Genomic DNA, 23707 nt, shown 5'->3' with positions numbered 1-23707 from the left:
AATGAGATATAAAAGAAACGTATATATGTATATTCCGTGATTCGTGAATATCGCCTATGTACAAGAGAAATAACACAAGTATAAAATAGCAGTTATACAGAAGAATTTTAAATTTTTAATCTGCTCGTACATAGCTACAACCGTATAGTCTGTTAAATTTTCATCCTTTTCCTTACGTTGCTTTGATAGATGCTTCTCTTAATGTTCTCTGGATAAAAATACATTTTTAAATTGATAAGTTATAAAAATGCAGACACACGTATTTTTTACTTATGTCACACTTTTTTGGGCAAAATAATTGGCCAAAGTATAATTAATATATTAATCACAGAGAATCTTGCAGGGATATCGATAATTAGAAATTGGATATCACACCATTACGTAATGTAATAGTGATATGCAATGTAAGAACTAGCTTTGTTACATGATTTATGATTTTTTTCGGTATATCCTATTTTTAGTTATTGGATGTGCGGAACGTTTATTTACCGAACGTGATTGATATTCATTGTGCTGATATAACAATATCAGTAGAATACATCTCTGTCATGCGACGATTACGTATAAACCGACGGCATGAGCAGTGTTGCTTATTTAGTCGTCAGTGATGGTATAACGAGCAAAATGCAACCATTGGAACGGAGCGGTAAGAGTGAACAGTTTTCTTGGATCAAAATCAAACAACAGACGAAAATACAAACGACGTATCTGAGAGACACATTAGCACTATACATCTACACAGTATCTTTTTAAAGGCTTTTGCGCTATTTCTTGAAGACATTTGTATTATCTAAGAAACATAATTAATATAATTGCGCCTGTTTCAGCGATGCGTTCTTTCATAATACTGCTACTCTTCACTGTTGCTGCAGGAAAAATTCCTTTAAAAATTCCTTTAAAAACTGGCATTGTCGATCTAGAAATAAAGGATAATAATAAACTCATCGTTCTCAATCTGACGAAAAATGGTGAGTGAATATAATACGTAATTTTTTTCTGTGTTTTTCCTATTATTTTGTTAAATTTTCACTTCCGTTAATTTCTAACCGTATGCGCTCCACATATATTCCTACTATCTATATACATGTATAATATATATTGTTTCCTAAATTGTCTTTTCAACTATTTTTGTAAACATAGATTCTAGCCGCATTTTACAGATTCTAATGAAGAACAAATGCTATATTTGTTTCAGACGGTACCAAGATGGTTAATCTCCTCTTCACGAAGAGTCAATTGAATTCATCCATTGACATCAGCACTGATGCCGAACACGAAACTGTCATTATCACTCGTACGCTCGCCGATCCCGCAGGTGAACTTATCGATTGTTTCCAGCTTACTGACGACACGCAATGGTTCGGTGGGCCACAGCATCGCTACCAGTACTGGCCCGTGCAGCATATGTACTACCAGGAGGAGCCGTATCTGCCGACGCATCCTGCAAACATGGCAATAGCCGAACGTTATTGGTTGTCCAGTAAAGGGATTTACATCTATGTGGACGAGAAAAGTCCGCTATTCCTCGATCAGAACAATTATCGGGATAAATATCTGTGCATGATCGCCAAGAACAAAGCGCCCTATCTTCATCGCGACACCATCCAGCTCATTTCCACATTAGGGGTCTTCTCGGATCCGAAAACTGCTCATCAGCACGCGGTGAAAAACCACCTGGGTAAGCCGAAAGGTCACCCCAACGTACGGATGATTCAGCATCCCATATGGTCCACCTGGGCTAGATACAAAGCTAATGTCAACGAGAAAGTAGTTCAAACCTACGCGGATGAGATTGTCGCTCATAATTTTAATAACAGTCAGATCGAGATTGATGATAACTGGGAGACTTGCTACGGATCCGCCGAGTTCGATCCCGTTAAGTTTCCCAACATTAGCGCTCTCGTGCAACGACTGAAGGAGAAAGGCTTTCGCGTCACCCTGTGGATACATCCGTTCATTAACCGAGGCTGCGAGCCAGCGTACTCTGAAGCGCTGGACAATTCTTACTTCGCCAAAAACCTCGACGGACGCGTTGAGATGTCGTGGTGGCAGGGTAAGAGTTGATGATTTAATAGCAATCCCGAAATTTAAGAAGAAGCATATAATGGCAATTTTTTTGCTAATATCTTTATAAATTATTAAAATTTTCATGCCATTTAATTGTGTCTTCTTCAGGTTCGAATGCGGCTACGATAGATTTCACAAATCCGTCGGCGGTGACATGGTGGCTGAAACGATTGAAGCGTCTTCAGGACCTCGGCATCGACAGCTTCAAGTTCGATGCCGGTGAGGTGTCCTGGTTACCACAGGTGCCGATACTGAACGCCCCGCTAGAGGTGCAGCCAGGCGTATTCACGCAGGAATACACTCGCATACTCGCTACTAACTTTGACGACAACATCGAAGTGCGAGTGGGATGGCGCAGTCAGGATTTACCGATGTTCGTTCGCATGATCGATAAGGACACCAGATGGTCGATGAACAACGGCCTGCCCACGCTGATCACGACGCTGTTGCAGATGAATCTCAACGGATACGTCCACGTGCTGCCGGACATGATCGGCGGCAACGGCTATCTGGACGGTTCGCTCAACGGAACGGAGCGTCCATCCAGAGAGTTATTCATTAGATGGCTGCAGGCCAGTGTTTTTATGCCATCGTTGCAATACTCTTTCGTGCCATGGGACTATGATGATGAAGTGAGTAACCTGGAAAATCATATCTAATTGTGAGATGCATGGATTGCTGTATGCTAGATTGAAGAATTCAGTTCCCTCCTGAGATCAAAACGCCATTGCGAAAAAATAACATTTATCTGCATTTTACTAGGCCATTGAAATCTGCAGAAAGTATACTGAATTGCACGCCAATTACTCGGACGAAATTCTAAACGCCATGAAGCAGGCTATCGAAAACGGCAGCCCCGTAAATCCACCTATTTGGTGGGTTGATCCGACCAACAGTGAAGCTCACGAAATTAATGACGGTAAGATTGTAAAAATACATGTATTCCAGATTTGCCAAATATCTGAACCATTAGTTTTATCCATAAATTGATGTTCTTGATAAATCGCGACGACCACGCGAGATGATCTGTAAATAATACATAATTAAATGTTGCTGCTTAATCGGATTACAGAGTATCTCCTTGGGGAGTCTATACTAGTCGCTCCAGTAATTGAAGAAGGTGCTGATAAACGCAATATCTATATACCCGCAGGAATATGGTATGATGAGTATACAAATAGATTTCATGATGGACCAATATGGGTGATAGACTATCCCGCTCCCTTAGGTGTACTTCCATATTTTAATAGAGTAGAAGAAATACAAAAGGATTAAAAAGATTGCTGTATAAACCATTTATTTGTACAAATGTGCATAAATTGTCGTGCAACATGTCATAGATTTTTATTGCGAAATGTATGTTTTCTCTTTATATATGAAAATTAATCACAGAAAGTTAAATGGGAGATAAATTCGTTACCTCTCATTAGTAAGGATTGAATTTCTGCGTCAGGCTTTTTTATCATTCTGTCATCGAGCATGTAATTTCCAGTCCGGTTAAAAGAGACTGTTGTCTCTCAGCAATTTCAACTACTCATTGTATTCTTCTGATTTGTTATGAACGGTTTTATTGCAGCTTTCTTTTGAAACGAAGAATTATTCAAACTTGAATTATTCAATCACATCTATTTCTTTCTGCAGCTTGTTCAGCAAAGTTTGATCATTGTTCGAAGCTTTTCTGCACGCAATATCTCTACGAGATTGCATGCAAGAAAAGTGAAAAATTAAATCATATGGGATTATTGTATGCACATTATCTAACATAAGTACAGGAAGTTCTATTTCTCAAATTACATCGTTTTAAGTATTTAAATTGTGATACTGTTCAAATCTAAAGATATAAAAATGTAAAGTATAAGTGTCGAAAACAATTTAATATCATCATTTTATGTTTAACCTAAAATATGTCACAAAAATGAAGATATTTTATTATCTAGCTTAATTTTTGTTTCAATTCAGTTACCAATTTATCTAAAATTTTGCTATTAATATTTTGATTACAGTAGGATTCCTTCTACAAACAGAATTAATGTTAGAGTAATGTATAGTGAGTAAATAAGCATAAATAATTTGGAAATTATATCCGAGAGAATAACATTATTAATTTGTAAATGCTACAGATAATCAAAATGTAGTAGAAATTATAATAGTTTGTGTGTAGGCATTTAAATAACTAAAAAATATTAAAAGATATGTACGAAATTGTATAACCGTGTTGAAATAATTCGTAAGTATATACAGATTAAGACATAAAAAAACATGTATATATATATTGCGCGGTTCATAAGACAATAGATATCGAGAAATTTAAAAACTACATAATATATGAAAAATTCTGCAAAGATATTGGTGATTAGCAATTAGATATCATGTTGTTGTATAACCTTTCTTGTAATAATATACGAGTACACTGCAGAATTAAGCATATTACATTATTTATGATTTTTTCGAGCATATCCATTTTAGTTATCCATTTACCGACAGTGATTGATATGCATGAGCGTATCCAGACTTTTATCTAGGAGGGGAAGGAGGGGCAGAACAGAATTCACCCGTAGGCGAATTATGCAGCATAAATTAAACTACGTACTTATGAAAACATATTTTTATTTATACAAAAATTAATTTTCTGGGGTCCTCGGGAAATCTATTAATTATATTATTTGTAAAGGAATCGCCCATGCTTTCAACCAATCATAATTATTACATTATAGGTATAAACCTTAGCGATATATCGGGGATCCCATTGAGTCTAGGAGGGGGGCAGCTGCCCCCCTGCCTCCACCTGGATACGTCCTTGATATGCGTAATGATATAATAATATCTACAAAATGTAGCTGTATTATCGGGCGAGTTGTGTGAGCAGACGGCATGAGGCACTCCTTATTTGGTCATCAGTGATAGTATAACGAGTAAAATGTATTCGCGTTGTAACGAAGCAGTAGGAGTGAACTGTTTCCTCTTGGATTAAAATTCAATAATAGACGAAAATACAAGCGACATATTTATGAGACATACAATCACCTTATATATATATATACACACAACATCCTTTCTAAACGCTTTTGCAACGTTTCTTTAAGACATTTGTATTATATAAGAAAATAATTGTGTCCGTTTCAGTGATGCGTTCTATGATAATACTGTTATTCCTCACTGCTGCTACAGCAGTCCAAATGTTGATAAAAAATGGCGTTATCAATATAGACATGAAACATAATTATAATTCCATAGTTCTCAATCTTACGAAAAACGGTGAGTAACTTTTTACTCTAATGTCTATTAACTTTTCAACATACATGCGCCCGTTTCCCAAGTTATCACTTCAATCATTTCCGCTTTAATAGGTTTTTTTCTTGCTAATTAATGTCCCCACTGTTTAATGTGTATAGATTCTAATGGAGGAGCAGTAAAAATGAATGCTATATTTCAGACGGAACGAGTATGATTAATGTCCTTTTCTCAAGGAGTCTAACAGCAAGTCCAGCTATATCCGACTTCAACTATGATGCCGAGAAAAACATCGTCATTGTCACTCGTACGCTTACCGATCCCGATGGTGAAATTCTCGATTGTTTTCAGCTTACTGACGACACGCAATGGTTCGGTGGACCCCAGCATCACCATCAGCGCTGGCCCGTGCAGCATATGTACTACGTGGAGGAGCCGTATCTACCGACGCATCCTGAAAGCATGGCAATAGCCGAGCGTTATTGGTTGTCCAGTAAAGGAATGTACATCTATGTGGACGAGGAAAGTCCGCTATTCCTAGATCAAAACAATTATCGGGATAAGCACCTGTGCCTGATCGCCAAGAACCAGGCGCCTTATCATCACCGCAATAGCATTCAGCTTAACTACACATTAGGTGTCTTCCCGGATTCGAAAACTGCTCATCAGCACGCGGTGAAAAACTATCTGGGTAAGCCACAAGGTTACCCAAATTTACTGATGATCCAGCATCCCATATGGTCCACCTGGGCTCGATACAAGATCAATGTCAACGAGACAGTCGTGGAGACTTACGCGGACGAGATCATCGCCCATAAATTTAACAACAGTCGGATTGAGATTGACGATAACTGGGAGACTTGTTACGGATCCGCCAAGTTCGATCCCGTCAAGTTCCCCGATGTTAGCGCTTTCGTGCAACGACTGCACATAAAAGGTTTCCGTGTCACTCTGTGGATACATCCGTTCATCAACCGAGGCTGCGACCCAGCGTATTCTGAGGCGCTGAGCAAGTCTTACTTTGTCAAAAACCACGAGGGACAAGTTGAGACGTTGTGGTGGCAAAGTAAGAATTGAGTTAAAAGTATTGTTCCAGAAATAAAAGAAGAAACCCAAACGATGTTTATTTGCAAACGTTCGCGTAAGCTATTCAAATTTTCATGCCGTTTACTTGTATCTTCTTCAGGTTCGGAGGCAGCTACGATTGATTTTACAAATCCGTATGCGGTAACATGGTGGCTGACGCGATTGAAGCGTCTTCAGGACCTCGGCATCGACAGCTTCAAGTTCGTTGCCGGTGAGGTGTCTTGGTTACCACAGATACCGCTATTGTATAGCTCGTTAAAGTTGCAGCCAAGTATATTCACGCAGGAATACACTCGCATACTCGCCACCAACTTTGGCGACAGCACCGAAGTGCGAGTGGGTTGGCGCAGCCAGGGTTTACCGATATTCGTTGGTATGTCCGACAAGGACACCAAGTGGACGTGGGACAACGGTCTGCCCACGCTGATCACAACGCTGTTGCAGATGAATCTCAACGGATATGTCTACGTGCTGCCGGACATGATCGGTGGCAATGGCTATCTGGAAGATTTGCTCAACGGAACGGAAAGTCCATCCAGAGAGTTATTCATTAGATGGCTGCAGGCTAGTGTTTTTATGCCAGCGTTGCAATACTCTTTCGTGCCATGGGACTATAATGATGAAGTGAGTAATCTGGAAAATCATATCTAATTGTGAGATGCATGGATTTCTGTATAATAGATTAGTTCCTTACTTACAATTAGATCAAAACATCATTGCGAAAAAATAACATTTATCTGCATTTTACTAGACCATTGACATCTGCAGAAAGTATACTGAGTTGCACGCCAATTACACGGATGAAATTCTAAACGCCATGCAGCATGCTATCGAAAATGGCACTCCCGTAAATCCGCCTATTTGGTGGGTTGATCCGACCAACAGTGAAGCTCACAAAATCAATGACGGTAAGACTGTAAAAATGCATGTATTCCAGATTTGCCAAATATCTGAACCATTATTTTTATTCATAAATTGTTGTTCTTGATAAATCGCGATAAACACGCGAGATGATCTGTAAATAATACATAACTAGTCGCTGATTTATCGTATTACAGAGTATCTCCTTGGAGAGTCTATACTTGTTGCTCCGGTGATCGAAGAAGGTGCCACTAGTCGCAATATCTATCTACCGGCAGGAAGATGGTACAATGTGAAAAACGAGACGACTTATGAAGGACCGATGTGGCTAATAGACTATCCTGCTCCCCTGGATGTACTTCCATATTTTAAGAAAGTAGAAGAAGCACGAAAGGATTATTAAGTGTTTGTACAAATGTATATAAATTATCGATCATTATGCCATAACTTTTTATTCTGAAAATGCTTTCTTTTCATGTATGAAAATTAATCAAAGAAAGCAGGAAATAAATTCGTTATCTGCTTACTGATACGGTTCTAATCTTTATGTTAAGTTTTTAACATTACGCCAGCTACCATTTCCAGTCCAGTTAAAAGAGGCTTACAGTTGTTCTTCAGCACCTGCAACCGTTTATTATATTCCGTTGATTTGTTGTAAACGGTTTTATTACAGTCTCATTATCGACTATCGTCAATATTTAAGTACAGCTTTCCTTTGAAACAAAGGATTGTTCAAACTTAATCACATATATTTCCTTTTGTAGCTTGTTGAGCAAACTTTGATCGTTGTTCAAAGGTTTTCGATCTGCGCACAATGTTTCCGCGAGAACGCATACGAAAAAAATAAAAATTTAAGTACACGCTTGAAAATTAAGTCCGACAGAATTATAATCAACTTGTAGATGCAACGCAACAAATTATTACAATACACCAAAAAATTCTAATTTTTTATATACAAGGTATACCAAAAAAGCATTCAATATTTATATGGTAGATAGGATACGCCATACTGAGTAAAAAAAAGATAAATATAGGTTGAAAACTCAACCGTTTCTGAAATATAAACATTACAGGGTTCTACATGTCGCGTGAGATGTTTTCCCTCGAACCCTTGACTTTAATCCATTGATCTTTTTATGGGAATATTTGAAAAGCATAGTGTATTCTTCGCTTATACATGACTTATACAAGAATTACGTGACCGAATCCAGCCTGCTTGTCAAATATTTCGACAGAGACCTGGAATTTTCGAGAGAGTTCGCGACTCTGTAAGAAGAAGATGCCAAACGTGTATGGAAATAGAAAAAGGACATACATATGGAACACCTTCTGTAAATATCGAGATAATAATTTAGACAGATCATCTTCTCACGTCGCATGCGACATAGAAGCCAGTAAGTCAATCATATGATTCTAACATGCAAAAATGTTTATATCTCAGAAACGGTTGAGTTTTCGACTTATGTTTATTTAGGTTTTTTTACTCAGTATGGTGTGTCCTATCTACCATATAAATATTGAATTGTTTTTTAACATCCTCTATATATGTAAGCATTTAAAACCAAACCTATTAAAATAAGTATGTACAAAGTATTATATAAATGTATCGTGCATAATTTCTGAAAATATGTTGATTAAGACATACAAAAACATAAACATACATTTATTTCGCGTTTTATCAGACAGTACGAATAGATATAAATATTATATCTGAAAAACTATACCCACATGTGGAAAGTTTTACAGAGATATCGCTGATTAAAACTCTGTATCTTACAGTCTCGTAATATTCCTAGTAGTGACGTACAATGTAGAACTAGGTATATGATTTGATATCCGATTTTATAGATTGACCGAACGTGATTGATATTCTTCCTGCTGATGTAAAAATCATTATCAGCAGAATGCACCTCTCTTCTGAATATATATATAAGCAGACTAAATAAACGGCGCCGCTTATTTAGTCGTCAGAGATGGTATGACAAACAAAATGTATCTATTGGAACGGAGCGGTAAATGAACAGTTCACTTGAATCAAAATCAAATAATATGAAAATATATACAAACTATCTGAGAGACATACACGTGTACATATGCACAGTCTCAGTATCTCTTCTAAAGTATCCTCTTCTGCGACGTTTCTTTAAGACTTGTATTATCTAAGAAACTAAGTATAATTATGTCTGTTTTAGCGATGCGCTCTTCGATAATACTGTTATTCCTCACTGTTGCTGGAGGAATTAAAGTGCAGTTAAAAAATGGTGATCTCGAGATGGAAACAGGCGATAATATTGCTTTCACCACTCTTATACTTAAGAATGGTGAGTCATAATACCTAACGTTTTATGTTATTTATGTTATTTTGTTAAATAAATTTTTTTATAATCTCTATTAATTTCTTAACATAAAGGTGTCCGTTTCCCGAGTCATTACTTTAATTAATTTCGCAAGTGTTAGAGCTGGATGTCCCAACCTCTTGGTGAGTTAGCTAACAGTCAAATCATATACGTTTTTGTTTTTTCTTCAAATTAAATAAAGATACATACAATTTAACTATTAGTTAGCTTATCAAGAGGTTGGGAAAATTGGAGTTTAATGTTTTTTCTTGCTAAATAATACCTTCTGTTTAATTTTTACGATCGGCCACGCACGCGCGGTTCTAGCTACATAGCTAGCTTATACTTGACGCGAGACACTACCGTGTCTTGTAATAGATTCCGATGAAGAAGCAATATGGATGAATACTATATTTGTTTCAGACGCAATGAACATGACCAATTTCCTCTTCTCGAAGAGTCCAACAGCAAGTGCAGCTGCAACCAACCTCAAATATGATGAAGAGAAAAACATCGTCATTGTCACTCGTATGCTCACCGATCCCGATGGTGAAATTCGAGATTGTTTCCAACTTGCTGACGATACACAATGGTTCGGTGGACCCCAGCATCACCATCAGCGCTGGCCTGTGCAGCATATGTACTACGTGGAGGAGCCGTATCTACCGACGCATCCTGAAAACATGGCAATAGCCGAGCGTTATTGGTTGTCCAGTAAAGGAATTTACATCTATGTGGACGAGGAAAGTCCGCTGTTCCTCGATCAGAACAATTATCGGGATAAGTACCTGTGCCTGATCGCCAAGAACCGGGCGCCTTATCATCATCGCAATAACATCCAGCTTATCTACACATTAGGTGTCTTCACGGATTCGAAAACTGCTCATCAGCACGCGGTGAAAAACTATCTGGGTAAGCCACAAGATTACCCAAATTTTCGGATGATCCAGCATCCCACATGGTCCACCTGGGCTAGATACAAGACAAGCGTCTCCGAGAAAGTGGTGGAGGCTTATGCGGAAGAGATTATCAAAAATCAATTTGCCACTGGTCAGATTGAAATTGACGACAACTGGGAGACTTGCTACGGATCTGCCAAGTTCGATCCCGTCAAGTTCCCCGATATTAGCGCTTTTGTGCAACGATTGAAGGAGAAAGACTTCCATGTCACTCTGTGGGTACATCCGTTCATCAACCGAGACTGCGAACCAGCGTATTCTGAGGCGCGGTACAAGTCTTACTTTGTCAAAAACCTGGAGGGAGACGTTCAAATGTCGTGGTGGCGAGGTAAGAATTGAGTTAAAAGTATTGTTCCAGAAATAAAAGAAGAAACCCAAACGATGTTTATTTGCAAACGTTCTCGTAAATTATTCGAATTTTTATGCCATACTTGTATCTTCTTCAGGTTCGGAGGCAGCTACGATTGATTTTACAAATCCGTATGCGGTAACATGGTGGCTGACGCGATTGAAGCGTCTTCGGGCTCTCGGCATTGACGGCTTCAAGTTAGTTGCCGGTGAGGTGTCTTGGTTACCACAGATACCGCTGTTGTACAGTTCGTTCAAGTTGCAGCCAGGTATATTCACGCAGGAATACACTCGCATACTCGCCACCAACTTTGGCGACAGCACCGAAGTGCGAGTGGGTTGGCGCAGCCAGGGTTTACCGATATTCGTTGGTATGTCCGACAAGGACACCAAGTGGACGTGGGACAAGGGTCTGCCCACGCTGATCACAACGTTGTTGCAGATGAATCTCAACGGATACGTCTACGTGCTGCCGGACATGATTGGTGGCAACGGCTATCTGGACGGTTCGCTCAACGGAACGGAGCGTCCATCCAGAGAGTTATTCATTAGATGGCTGCAGGCCAGTGTTTTTATGCCAGCGTTGCAATACTCTTTCGTGCCATGGGACTATGATGATGAAGTGAGTAACCTGGAAAATCATATCTAATTGTGAGATTGCTGTATAATAGATTAGTTCCTTACTTAGATCAAAACATCATTGCGACAAAATTATTTATCTGCATTTTGCACTAGGCAATTGAGATCTGCAGAATGTATACCAAAATGCACGCCGATCACAAGGTAATTATTGTAAAAGCCATGACGCAGGCTATCGAAAACGGCACTCCCGTAAATCCACCTATTTGGTGGATTGATCCGACTAACAGTGAAGCTCACAAGATTAATGACGGTAAAATGATAGAATAAATGTACAAACTTTATTCCGATTTTGTCAAACAACTGTTTCTATTAATAGATGTTCGTGACAATTCGAAATCACTACACGAAATAATCTGTAAACAACACATAATTAAATGTTGCTGCCTAATTGGATTACAGAATATCTCCTCGGAGAGTCTATACTAGTCGCTCCAGTGATCGAAGAAGGTGCCACTAGTCGCAATATCTATCTACCTACAGGAAAATGGAAGAATATGTATGATAAGTACTATGATGGACCAGCCTGGGTGAGGAATTATCCGGCTCCCTTAGAAGAACTTCCATATTTTCTGAAAGTAGAATAAACATCAAAGGATTAAGAAGATTACAATATAAAATATTTATTTGTACAAATGTGAAAAACTTGACAACTTATGAAGGACCGATTTGGCTGATAGACTATCCTGCTCCCTTGGATGTACTTCCGTATTTTAAGAATGTAAAAGAAGCACGATAGGATTATTAAGTGTTTGTACAAATGTATATAAATTATCAATCATTATGCCATAGAATTATATTTTGAAAATACTTGCCCTTCATGTATGAAAATTAATCAAAGAAAACTAAGCAGAAAATAAATTCGTTACCTGCTTACTGATAAGGTTCTAATATCTGTGTTAAGTTTTTTAACATTACGTCATCCAGCATGTAATTTCCAGTCCAGTTAAAAGGGACTTACAGTTGTTCTGCAGCACCTGCAACCGTTCATTATATTCCTTTGATTTGTTATAAACGGTTTTATCACAGCCGTTGTCGACTATCGTAAATATTTAAGTGCAGCTTTTCTTTGGAACAAAGGATTGTTCAAACTTGATCACATCTATTTCCTTTTTAGCTTATTGAGCAAACTTTGTTCAAAGCTTTTTTTATCTACGCACAATGTTTCCGCGAGAACACACACGAATAATGTAAAAATTTAAGTCATATGGAATTGTGCAATATCTAATGTCAGTATAGAATGTTCATTTTCTCGACTCGTATTTCGAGTGTGATGTTATACTGTTCAATTCTGTAAAAATGTAAAGTATAAATGTGGAAAATGATTTTATATCATCAACATTTAACAAAATTTTAACATACAGTATATCGCAAAAATAAAGATGTTCTAGTATTCTTATTTTATAATAATTTATTTAAAATGTTGTCTCATTAGTGCCTTGATTGAAGTAAGATTCCTTGCAAATATAAAATTAATTAAAATAGTACAGTTATAACATACTCCGCTCATCAGTTTCTCTCTACCGTTCTCGCTTTGAACTTACATAGCTTGTTGATTATCCTTTCAATCTTTGCAATTCACGAAGCACTTTGATCCAATATTGCTCTCTACAAAATTTCCTCTCCTTTCGAACATTATCTGATTTTGTTTCGAAAATTTTCACTTTTTGCAACAAGGACGCTGTTTAATTATGAGTTAAAGATTCTTTTTAAGACAGTAATTTATCCACTTATTTATCAATAATTTAGAGCGGATGTATTTCTAATTGCTTCGTTCTCTAATTCAAAATCAAATTTTGCCACGTGTCGAGCGAAATAAGAATGTACCTCGTATCTTTAATATTGTCATATATTTTAAAATGTATTGTATTCTTTAAATATTAAATTAAAATAATGAATAGTAAATTAATAAATGTTGCATAAAATATCAAAATAAAATAACATATTATCTTGATTGAATTATAAAAGCGAAAATTAATATTACTGTAATTTCTTCTGATTCCTTATGAGCGAACTTGTCCTCTCTATGTTTAACAGTTATAGTATTATTTGAAACCTATTGAGGACGTATTTCTGTAATAAATGTAAGTAATAAATGATAGATAATAGATAAAAATTTTTTGCTGCTTGCAAAAAATATCTGATATTCATGATTGATAATGTTGTTGATAGAACGAAACTTATCGTACATTAAATACATCAATATAATTACAGTTGCCACCGCAATCGTACGATATATTTACTTTTCTTATTTGAACTATTTCCACTATTATCTTACAACTTGTCACAGATATAGTATTATATATTTTTTTCAATTTCTTGTTAAACAAAAACGCAAAAACAATTGAGATTATGTGTCGATTTTCACTTTTTTTCAATACGAATTTAGATGATGTATTTTTTAAAGTACTCTCGATATTTTGTTACGTTACGCTCCTCTAGAATAGAATGTAACAGAATGAAAAAAAATTAAATAGATAAGTACGAGTAATGCTTGAAAATTATGTCCGACCGAATTATAATCAACTTGTAGATGCAACGCAGCAAATTATTAAAATACACCAAAACATTCTAATATTATATATATATGTAAGCATTTAAAACCAATAACTATTAAAATAAGTATGTGCAAAAATATTATAAAAATTATCGTGGATAATTTCTGAAAATACGTAGATTAAGACATACAAAAACATAAACATACATTTATTTCGCGTTTTATCAGACAGTACGAATATATATAAATATTATATCTGAAAAACTAAATACACAATATGTGGAAAGTTTTGCAGAGATATCAGTGATTAAAACTCTGTATCGTACAGTTATGTAATATTCCTAGTATTGACGTACAATGTAGAACTAGGTATATGATTTGATATCCGATTTTATAGATTGACCGAACGTGATTGATATTCTTCCTGCTGATGTAAAAATCATTATCAGCAGAATGCACCTCTCTTCCGAATATATATAAGCAGACTAAATAAGTTTATTTAGTCGTCAGAGATGGTATGACAAACAAAATGTATCTATTGGAACGGAGCGGTAAGTGAACAGTTCACTTGAATCAAAATCAAATAATATGAAAATATATACAAACTATCTGAGAGACATACAAGTGTACATATGCACAGTCTCAGTAGCTCTTCTAAAGTATCCTCTTCTGCGACGTTCCTTTAAGACTTGTATTATCTAAGAAACTAAGTATAATTATGTCTGTTTTAGCGATGCGCTCTTCGATAATACTGTTATTCCTCACTGTTGCTGGAGGAATTAAAGTGCAGTTAAAGAATGCTGAACTTGAGATGGACACAGGCGATAATACTGCTTTCACCACTCTTATACTTAAGAATGGTGAGTCATAATACCTAACGTTTTATGTTATTTATGTTATTTTGTTAAATAAATTTTTTTATAATCTCTATTAATTTCTTAACATAAAGGTGTTCGTTTCCCGAGTCATTACTTTAATTAATTTCGCAAGTTTTAGAGCTGGATGTTCCAACCTCTTGGTGAGTTAGCTAATAGTTAAATCATATATGTTTTTGTTTTTCCTTCAAATTAAACAAAGATACATACAATTTAACTGTTAGTTAGCTTACCAAGAGGTTGGAAAAACTAGAGTTTAATGTTTTTTCTTGCTAATTAATACCTCCTGTTTAATTTTTACGGTCGGCCACGCGCTCGCGGTTCTAGCTACGCTTATACTTGACGCGAGACACTACCGTGCCTCGTGATAGATTCCGATGAAGAAACAATATGGATGAATACTATATTTGTTTCAGACGTAATGAGCATGACCAATTTCCTCTTCTCGAAGAGTCCAACAGCAAGTGCAGCTATAACCAACCTCAAATATGATGAAGAGAAAAACATCGTCATTGTCACTCGTACGCTCACCGATCCCGATGGTGAAATTCGAGATTGTTTCCAACTTGCTGACGATACACAATGGTTCGGTGGGCCCCAGTATCGCTATCAGTACTGGCCCGTACAGAATATGCGCTACGAGGAGGAGCCGTACCTGCCGACGCATCCTACAAACATGGCAATAGCCGAGCGTTATTGGTTGTCCAGTAAAGGGGTTTACATCTACGTGAACGAGACAAGTCCGCTATTCCTAGATCAAAACAATTATCGGGATAAGCACCTGTGCCTGATCGCCAAGAACCAGGCGCCTTATCATCATCGCGATAGCATCCAGCTTATCTACACATTAGGTGTCTTCCCGGATTCGAAAACTGCTCATCTGCATGCGGTGGAAAACTATCTGGGTAAGCCGGAAGGCCACCCCGATAAACAGATGATTCAGCAACCTATATGGTCCACCTGGGCTAGATACAAGGCAAGCGTCTCCGAGAAAGTGGTGGAGGCTTATGCGGAAGAGATTATCAAAAATCAATTTGCCACTGGTCAGATTGAAATTGACGACAACTGGGAGACTTGCTACGGATCTGCCAAGTTCGATCCCGTCAAGTTTCCCGATGTTAAAGCTTTCGTGCAACGGCTGAAGGAGAAAGACTTCCGTGTCACCCTGTGGATACATCCGTTCATCAACCGAGACTGCGACCCAGCGTATTCTGAGGCGCTGAACAAGTCTTACTTTGTCAAAAACGAAAAGGGAGACGTTCAAATGTCGTGGTGGCGAGGTAAGAATTGAGTTGAAAGTGTTTCAGAAATTTAAGAAGAAGAACAAAAGCGACGTTTGTTTGCAAACCTAAATTCTCCTCGTAGATTATTCAAATTTTCAATTTTACTATTTAATTGTACCTTCTTCAGGTAAAGATGCGGCTACGATTGACTTCACAAATCCGGCGGCGGCGAAATGGTGGATAACGCGAATTAAGAGTCTTCAGAAACTCGGCATCCACAGCTTCAAGTTCGATGCCGGTGAGGTATCCTGGTTACCCCAGGTGCCGACGCTGACCGCCTTGCCCGATGTACAGCCAGGTATATTCACACATGAGTACACCAGCCAACTCGCCACCCAATTTGGCGATAGCATCGAAGTTCGGACGGGATGGCGTACCCAGAAGTTACCGATATTCGTTCGCATGATCGACAAAGACACCAGGTGGTCGATGAACAACGGTCTGCCCACGCTGATCACGACACTGTTGCAGATGAATCTCAACGGATACGTCCACGTGCTGCCAGACATGATTGGTGGCAACGGCTATCTGGACGGTTCGCTCAACGAAACGGAGCGTCCATCCAAAGAGTTATTCATTAAATGGCTGCAGGCCAGTGTTTTTATGCCAGCGTTGCAATACTCTTTCGTGCCATGGGACTATGATGATGAAGTGAGTAACCTGGAAAATCATATCTAATTGTGAGATGCATGGATTGCTGTATAACAGATTAGTTCCTTACTTAGATCAAAACATTATTGCGAAAAAATTATTTATCTGCATTTTGCACTAGACAATTGAGATCTGCAGAATGTATACCGACATGCATGCCGATCACCAGAAAATTATTGTAAATGCCATGAAGCAGGCTATCGAAAACGGCACTCCCGTAAATCCACCTATTTGGTGGATTGATCCGACTAACAGTGAAGCTCACAAGATTAATGACGGTAAAATGATAGAATAAATGTACTTTATTCCGAATTTGTCAAACAACTGTTTCTATTAATAAACAGATGTTCTTGACAAATCGAAATCACCACGCGAAATGATCTGTAAACAACACATAATTAAATGTTGCTGCTTAATTGGATTACAGAATATCTCCTCGGAGAGTCTATACTAGTCGCTCCAGTGATCAAAGAGGGTGCTGATAGTCGTGATATCTATCTACCTAAAGGAAGATGGAAGACTAGCTATGATGAGTACTATGATGGACCAGTCTGGGTGAGGAATTATCAGGCTCCCTTAGGAGAACTTCCATATTTTATGAAAGTAGATGAAACACCAAAGGATTAAGAAGATTACAATATAAAATATTTATTTGTACAAATGTATATAAATTACTGTGTAACATGTAGTAGATTTTTATTCCAAAATGTATGCCTTCTCTATATATATTAAAATTAATCACAGGAAGTTAAGCAGGAATAAAATCGCTACCTGCTCATCAGTAATCGAATCTCTGCGTCAAGTTTTTTTATCACTACATCATCGTCTGTATAATTTCCGGTCTTTAAAAGGGACTCGTGTTCCCCCCTCAGAGCCTGCAACCGCTCGCTATATTCCTTTGATTTATCATAAACAGTTTTATTACTTTTACACGGAACGTTGTAACAAACGTCTTCAGCTGTTGTGAATATTTGATTGTAAGCTTCTTTGGGAGCGAAGGATTGCTTCGGCTTGATTACATCGATCTCCTTCTGCAGTTCGTTTAACAACATTTGATCGTTGTTCAAAGCTTTCCTATCTGCAGATAATATTTCCGCGAGGCTGCATGCGAGAACAGTGAAAATTTAAAATCTGAAATTGTACAATATCTAACGCTAGTACAGGATATTTCACCTCTGTCAAATCATATTAAATCGTAAGGAGTATTTCAATCGTGACGCCGTCGTACTGTTGGATTCCTAAAAATCTCAAGTATAAGCGCGAAAAACCAATGATTATCACCAACATTTTAAGAAATGTGATATTTAATTTGTACGTCAAAAAGAATGGGTATACTCTATTATTGTGTTTTAATTCAGCTACCAGTTTATATCTAAAATTTTGTTATTGGTGATTTGACTGAGGTGGTTGTCCTTGTACAAAATTAGTGTTATAACATACTCTGCACTCATCAGTTCCTCCCTACTGTTCTTGATTTGAACTTGCATAGTTTCTTGATAATCCACTTTCATTCTATGTAATTCGCGAACCGCTTTGCCCCATTGCTCTCTAAAAAATTCCTTTCCCTTCTGCGCATTGTCCAATTTTTCCTCGAGAATTTTCACCTCCTGCAACAAGGACGCTGTTTGATCCTGAGTTAAAGATCCCTTCTGATATATTTTCAGTTCATCCATCTGTTTACTTATCGACGATTTCAGATTCTCATTTTCGTACGACAGTATTTCCACTTGCGCCTCTAAAGCAACTTTCTTCTCTTCAAGTTTGGCGACCTGCATGGAACACAGTGTGACACGTAGGTATGTACATGAAATAACAATATTTAACAACTTTTAAGCTTGTGATAAGTGAGAGATGCAGAATTAAAAATGTAATGCAACTTGAGCATACTTTACAAACCTTCGTTGTAAGATCGTTTCGTGTCGCATGCAGGGTATCTTGTAACTCTTGCAACTTATTTTTATATCTGCATTGCAAATCCTCGTTCGCTTTTATCAATCTTGTCTCGTTTTCCAGGCTCTTTAGTCGTCGTTTTCTCAGATCTTCAGTAGCGCTGTTTAAACTGTTGGCTAATGTCTTACACTGTTCGACACTGTATGCAAGTTTTAACTCCAGATTTTCCTTCTGCATTCGCCATTCCTCGCTCAGCATGTTCAAATGTCGATCTTCTTTTTTTTTAAGCTATATAATATCCCATGTAAGTATTATAATATTTCGTTAAATTTAACTTTTATTAAATGTTATAGAAATCATTGTCATTATTTTACCACGTCCTTAAACATCTCCTTTTGACGTTCTTTCCAAGTTTCAAGCTCGTCCACTATTTTATATGCTAAACTATCGTCCAGTATCGGTGGGCCAAGGTTTTTATCTTAAATATACCATTTCAATAAATACAGAACCAAAGAATATCGTTAAAAGATAAAATAATAGAAAACGAAAGAATTGCAATAAAAAATTGTAATAGAAACTATGTGCCTACCGATGGTTTCTTTCTTTAATATACAATGCGGTCCACGATCCTCTAATTTGAGTATAATATCAATATCGGCAATTTTATTTCGATCTGTATCGAGCAGAGATAATTTATACTGACATTCGGACTGAAAAAAGTTCTTATTTTAATTTCTAATATTCTAAAAGATAGTTTCTATAAATATTAGAATTACCTTTTCTTGATGAAATAACGGTTTCACATCAAGCACTAACAATGATAACTCATCATCTCTGTTTGTGTCGTATATACTGATTTTCAGTGGGAAAGATTGCAGTAATTGTTTTATTTCGTCTGGTGCGGATATTAAATGAAATTGGCATACGATATCTTGCAATTTCACTTTCTCGTTCGACAAAACCGGCATCGTCGCATATGCTGTTGATATGACTTCAGTTCTTGGATGGTAAAATCTAAAAAGATTATATTGTATTTAAAAAAAGATGCATTCCGTATTACATTCCTTTAATTGAAAAAAAAACATTAAAATTAAACAAACCGAAATTCAATTTCTCGTCCGCACAGTGTTTCAGATACCAATGTTACTGCCACAAGCGAGATGCGTAGACAGTAGCAGTGATAAGATCCTACGCCCTTGACGTGATTTTTATTAACAGAGAACATTGCATCGCAGCATGAGCGCGAACACGTAACTTTATCCATTTGATGTTTAAAGCATTCAACGGATTGTTTATTTATATTTTTACATTCCGTTGTACATCTCACTTCGCCAGGAATATTTTTCAAACTGGGCTTTCCAAAATCACCACTGGGATTTCTGTGGGATTCGATCTCCGGACATCTCTGAAATCAGACATTATTTTAAATTTCATGTTATCTTTGTTATCGATTGTGTTATAATCATCGGGCTGGAAGATTATCTATAAAACGATCAGGTTCTTGTTATCTACCTGGTCAATATTATTTACACTTTCTTCATAACAATTTATTCGAATGCTAGATACGGAATTGGAGTTTACTGCCGCGTCCGAGTTCAATGACATATTTGTTCCACTTCCAATATATTGCAATTTAAGTTGCAAATCAAGATAAGATTTCTGATGTTGATTTTCAATGGGTTTCGAGTTTTGTTTAATTAAAAAACATTGTTCGTTCAAGGTAGTGCTCGCACTTGCAGTGCATCTGAGAAATTCCTGCAGACTGTCCGCGGGTACTAAGGATTGCAGATTAACTGACGACTCGGCTACTACATTACTCTCATGTTTTAAATGTATTAACAGATCTGGCTTCAATTGTAGGTATTGCTTTAAAACGCTCAAAGAGCTTCGTATCCTCACTACCACTTTCTCAGGGACGAAATGAAATTTTCCAGACTCTGTTTTGAATGGTGTAAGCTCCACATCGTTTTCCAGAACTTGATATAAGAAACGCACGGTGCTACACTTGTTTAGATACTCAGGTAATAATAGATGCAAATGTTCTGTGCACACGGCCGTGATACTCAATATGAATAATTCGCAACAGGTATCCACAGGCCCCAATTGAATCAATTGCTCATCAGGATGTAAGTAAGGAATTATTTTATCACTTTCCAAGATAACATCCTTGTCTATCATTAAATTTCTTAGCTATGTGATACAACAGAGGCATTTATATGTACTTAATAAAACTGATTGCAATTTAATATATGGTTTCTCATTTCATAATATTGTAGGTGCACGATTATTATTAAACCAAGTATTCATACAAAGTGAAAATATATTTTACCTCCGCTGCTGGAGCTAGATTTGTGTCCTTTCGATCCTCGACTCTTAACGCAAGAAGTAACTCAGGCTTTTGTATTTTAAGATCGCTTCTTAATCCCAGCAATTTGTACCAACTTGCCTTTGGACTCAGATCCCCATATTTAGATAATACTTGCGCAGAACGTATATTGAGCAGAACATATCCAATTCTCTCTCTACCTTCGTTCTCTTTAAAAGCAAAGCATTCTAATTTTAGTGAGGCCTGCTCTGATCGCATTCTATAAATTGAATACAAGATGAAATGAAATATCCAGTATTTTGTTCACGTCTCATGGCAACTTATACAAAAAGAAACAAGAGCCATTCTTACCTTCTCAGCACCACTTTATTAGTCTCCCAAACCAAGTTGGTGGCGTATTGCGGAGTTGGACACGATTCGATTCTGTCAGTCTCCAAGGAATGTCCGTTTAAAGTCCCAACCAATAACGTCGGTTGTAAAACTTGTTCGAAACCCTTCCCTACATGATAAACACATATAAAGTTCCATTTAATCGCAATAATTTGATAAATAACAATTTGACTGTCTCTTGTAGATTTCAGTTCTGCGTAACAATTCCTTAATCTATGGTGACAATAATATAATTCGTAGAGTACACAAACCGATGATAACGCCTTCTTCTTTCTATTCCACTGTTATAATTTGCAGTGCAGTTACAGGGAATAAATGTATTTGGTAAAGACTCTTCAAGGAAGACATAGATTTCAGAAAAGTCTTTGCAATTAATGTTTCTCGCGATATTGGAGTTAGGGGACATTTTTGTGAAAGCCTCTTACCCTCTTTTAAGCCCAAAATAATTTGCACGTCTGACTTGGTAGTCGCCTCCGTCATGTCGATCGACACCTTCGTAAAATATTCTGTAAAAAATAACAAATCCGGTAAATATACCGCCACGTCCCTTTTACGCTCCCCGTGATTCAAATACGCTGTCATGGTAACGGATCCACAAACACAAATATCGTACAGACAGAGTGAAACCTAAGAACGGCCACTCCGGTGTTTTACTTGTTACCATTTCGCTAAGCAGTTTCCAGCGCTTTACGCCCACTTTTATTTTTGAAACTACTCCGCTACGCACATTTTCAAGCACTGTCGATAAAGTCTCCAGGTAATACTGAAGGAGAGTCTCTCATTCTCCGTTTATCATGAAAATTCATAGGATCATGTATTTTTTCCTGTAAAAAACGAATTTGCAAGTTAAAATTGTCGCTCGGCACTACTAAGAGAGTTATAAATTAATTGTTAAAATCTGACAGTTGTGAGGTAAAGATACCTGTCGTACCGACACCAACAAACACTATACGCGAACAGCGTATAAGGACCGGCCAAAAGAGAGCGTCAGGAGGAGACGATACCATGCAAGAATCTGAAAAAAAAACACGAAGAACAAATCAGTCGTACATACATAAATTATATATCGTACAAAATTACTAAATAATCAACAGGTTTATAAAATTAAAGTTATATTTCTTCAGTTTTTTAGTTTTGAAATTGAAAATGACCTTATCGCAAATTTTTATTGTCATATACGTAATCAGCGTTCAAAAATATAAAAAAATAGTGTCGCTTAAAAAAGATCGGAGGGTTCACCTATTCGGATTTAACTACTGTAACCAGTAATTATCTGATAAAACCAGTACCACTGTACCTATAAATGTGTAACAAAAATCGTACTGTAAATGCGCAAACGAAAATCTATCGCATAAAAGATTATTTTAGACCAACTTAAAATTTCATACAATAGAAAAGTTAATCTAAAAAGGCCCTCCGCCGCCCCCGCCAAATTCTTCTCGGCGGTCCTCTTTTGTTTGCGATAAAATTAAGTTTTTACACTTTTATAAATTGATGGCGTAAAAAGATCGCAAGTCCTGAAAATTAAAAATATTGCAGTTCGGACACAATTGCCTATTCCCAAGCACGAAATCTACCGATGTCTCGCAATTCTTGATTCGCTAGAGTCATTACGGACGACGATCCATCCACTTTAAAGTTGACGCGAAAACATCGCGAGTTCCGCCAATTACAAATTTTTTATTTCTAACGCGATATCCTATGCCCCGGCACGAAATCTATCGATATCTCGTAAGTTTTAATTCGATAGAGTGTCATTATTGACGACGATGCAGCGCGACTTTAAGTTGGCGGGTAAAAATCGCAAGCCCCGAAAATTAAAAATTCGTAGTTTAAACGTGATTTCCTATGCCCCGGCACGAAATTTATCAATATCTCGTAAGTTTTACTTCGATAGAGTGTCATTCGTGACGACGCTGCAGCGCGACTTTCAGTAGGCGCGTAAGAATTATAAGTTCCGAAACGTAAAAATTCCGAGTTTAAACGCGATATCCTATGTCCACGCATTCATTCTGACGACGCCTTGTAGTTTTTAAGTCGATAGAGTGTCATTCGTGACGACGCTGCAGCGCGACTTTAAGAAGGCGCGTAAAAATTCTAAGTCCCGAAACGTAAAAATTCCGAGTTTAAACGCGATATCCTATGTCCACGCATTTATTCTGACGACGCCTTGTAGTTTTTAAGTCGATAGAGTGTCATTCGTGACGACGCTGCAGCGCGACTTTAAGTTGGCGCGTAAGAATTATAAGTTCCGAAACGTAAAAATTC

The 23707-nt window shown here is 37.3% G+C and overlaps 2 protein-coding genes and 1 long non-coding RNA gene across 16 annotated transcripts in view; 1 reads left to right on the top strand and 2 right to left on the bottom strand.

The window, feature by feature from the left end:
• The first annotated feature begins 101 nt into the window (after nucleotides 1-101).
• LOC105562161 (uncharacterized family 31 glucosidase KIAA1161) lies at nucleotides 102-17623 on the top strand. 10 transcript variants are annotated; one of them, XM_012012749.1, is made up of 7 exons: nucleotides 485-646; nucleotides 828-968; nucleotides 1196-2053; nucleotides 2176-2699; nucleotides 7136-7175; nucleotides 16995-17111; nucleotides 17261-17623. In XM_012012749.1, exons 1-7 carry the CDS (start codon nucleotides 577-579, stop codon nucleotides 17458-17460), a joined length of 1950 nt encoding a protein of 649 aa, XP_011868139.1. In that variant the 5' UTR covers nucleotides 485-576; the 3' UTR covers nucleotides 17461-17623. The 10 variants fall into 10 exon arrangements, with proteins under 10 accessions (XP_011868138.1, XP_011868145.1, XP_011868147.1 ...); XM_012012748.1 differs by lacking the exons at nucleotides 7136-7175; nucleotides 16995-17111; nucleotides 17261-17623 and adding exons at nucleotides 2830-2986; nucleotides 3140-4494 and having other exon boundaries at nucleotides 102-646; XM_012012755.1 differs by lacking the exons at nucleotides 7136-7175; nucleotides 16995-17111; nucleotides 17261-17623 and adding exons at nucleotides 2830-2986; nucleotides 3140-4494 and having other exon boundaries at nucleotides 102-741.
• Nucleotides 17466-22483, bottom strand: LOC105562163 (centrosomal protein of 120 kDa-like). Of its 5 annotated transcripts, none has more exons than XM_012012760.1 (13): nucleotides 22362-22481; nucleotides 22067-22263; nucleotides 21865-21945; nucleotides 21401-21548; nucleotides 21053-21308; nucleotides 20236-20913; nucleotides 19824-20128; nucleotides 19500-19737; nucleotides 19313-19433; nucleotides 19098-19201; nucleotides 18730-19011; nucleotides 18274-18602; nucleotides 17466-17934 (listed from the first exon to the last, which is right to left on the bottom strand). In XM_012012760.1, the coding sequence occupies exons 2-13, from the start codon at nucleotides 22101-22103 to the stop codon at nucleotides 17601-17603; spliced, it is 2913 nt and encodes a 970-aa protein (XP_011868150.1). In that variant the 5' UTR covers nucleotides 22104-22263; nucleotides 22362-22481; the 3' UTR covers nucleotides 17466-17600. The 5 variants fall into 5 exon arrangements, with proteins under 5 accessions (XP_011868150.1, XP_011868151.1, XP_011868149.1 ...); XM_012012761.1 differs by having other exon boundaries at nucleotides 22101-22263; XM_012012759.1 differs by having other exon boundaries at nucleotides 21865-22263.
• Nucleotides 22484-23301: 818 nt separating this feature from the next.
• LOC105562159 overlaps nucleotides 23302-23707 on the bottom strand; it is a 27691-nt gene continuing 27285 nt past the window's right edge. The window contains exon 3 of the long non-coding RNA XR_001008953.1: nucleotides 23302-23436. This is a non-coding gene — a long non-coding RNA (uncharacterized LOC105562159). The remainder of the gene's footprint in view (nucleotides 23437-23707) is intronic.

This window comes from Vollenhovia emeryi, unplaced genomic scaffold (genome assembly GCF_000949405.1).
Source record: "Vollenhovia emeryi isolate VEMERY1.0 unplaced genomic scaffold, V.emery_V1.0 DF939193.1, whole genome shotgun sequence".
NCBI lineage: Eukaryota > Metazoa > Arthropoda > Insecta > Hymenoptera > Formicidae > Vollenhovia > Vollenhovia emeryi.
Note: the sequence above shows the minus strand (reverse complement) of the source record. Positions and strands in the feature narration are given on the sequence as shown.

Bases quoted from the DNA above. Each gene is read 5' to 3' on its own strand.
- LOC105562161 (XM_012012748.1), top strand. From the start codon at position 577: ATGAGCAGTGTTGCTTATTTAGTCGTCAGTGATGGTATAACGAGCAAA. The intron at 2,700-2,829 runs GTGAGTAACCTG...GCATTTTACTAG, and splicing joins CATGGGACTATGATGATGAA to GCCATTGAAATCTGCAGAAA. The intron at 2,987-3,139 runs GTAAGATTGTAA...ATCGGATTACAG, and splicing joins AGCTCACGAAATTAATGACG to AGTATCTCCTTGGGGAGTCT.
- LOC105562163 (XM_012012759.1), bottom strand. From the start codon at position 22,021: ATGACAGCGTATTTGAATCACGGGGAGCGTAAAAGGGACGTGGCGGTA. The intron at 21,309-21,400 runs GTAAGAATGGCT...TTCAATTTATAG, and splicing joins AATAAAGTGGTGCTGAGAAG to AATGCGATCAGAGCAGGCCT. The intron at 19,434-19,499 runs GTAATTCTAATA...AACTTTTTTCAG, and splicing joins CGTTATTTCATCAAGAAAAG to TCCGAATGTCAGTATAAATT.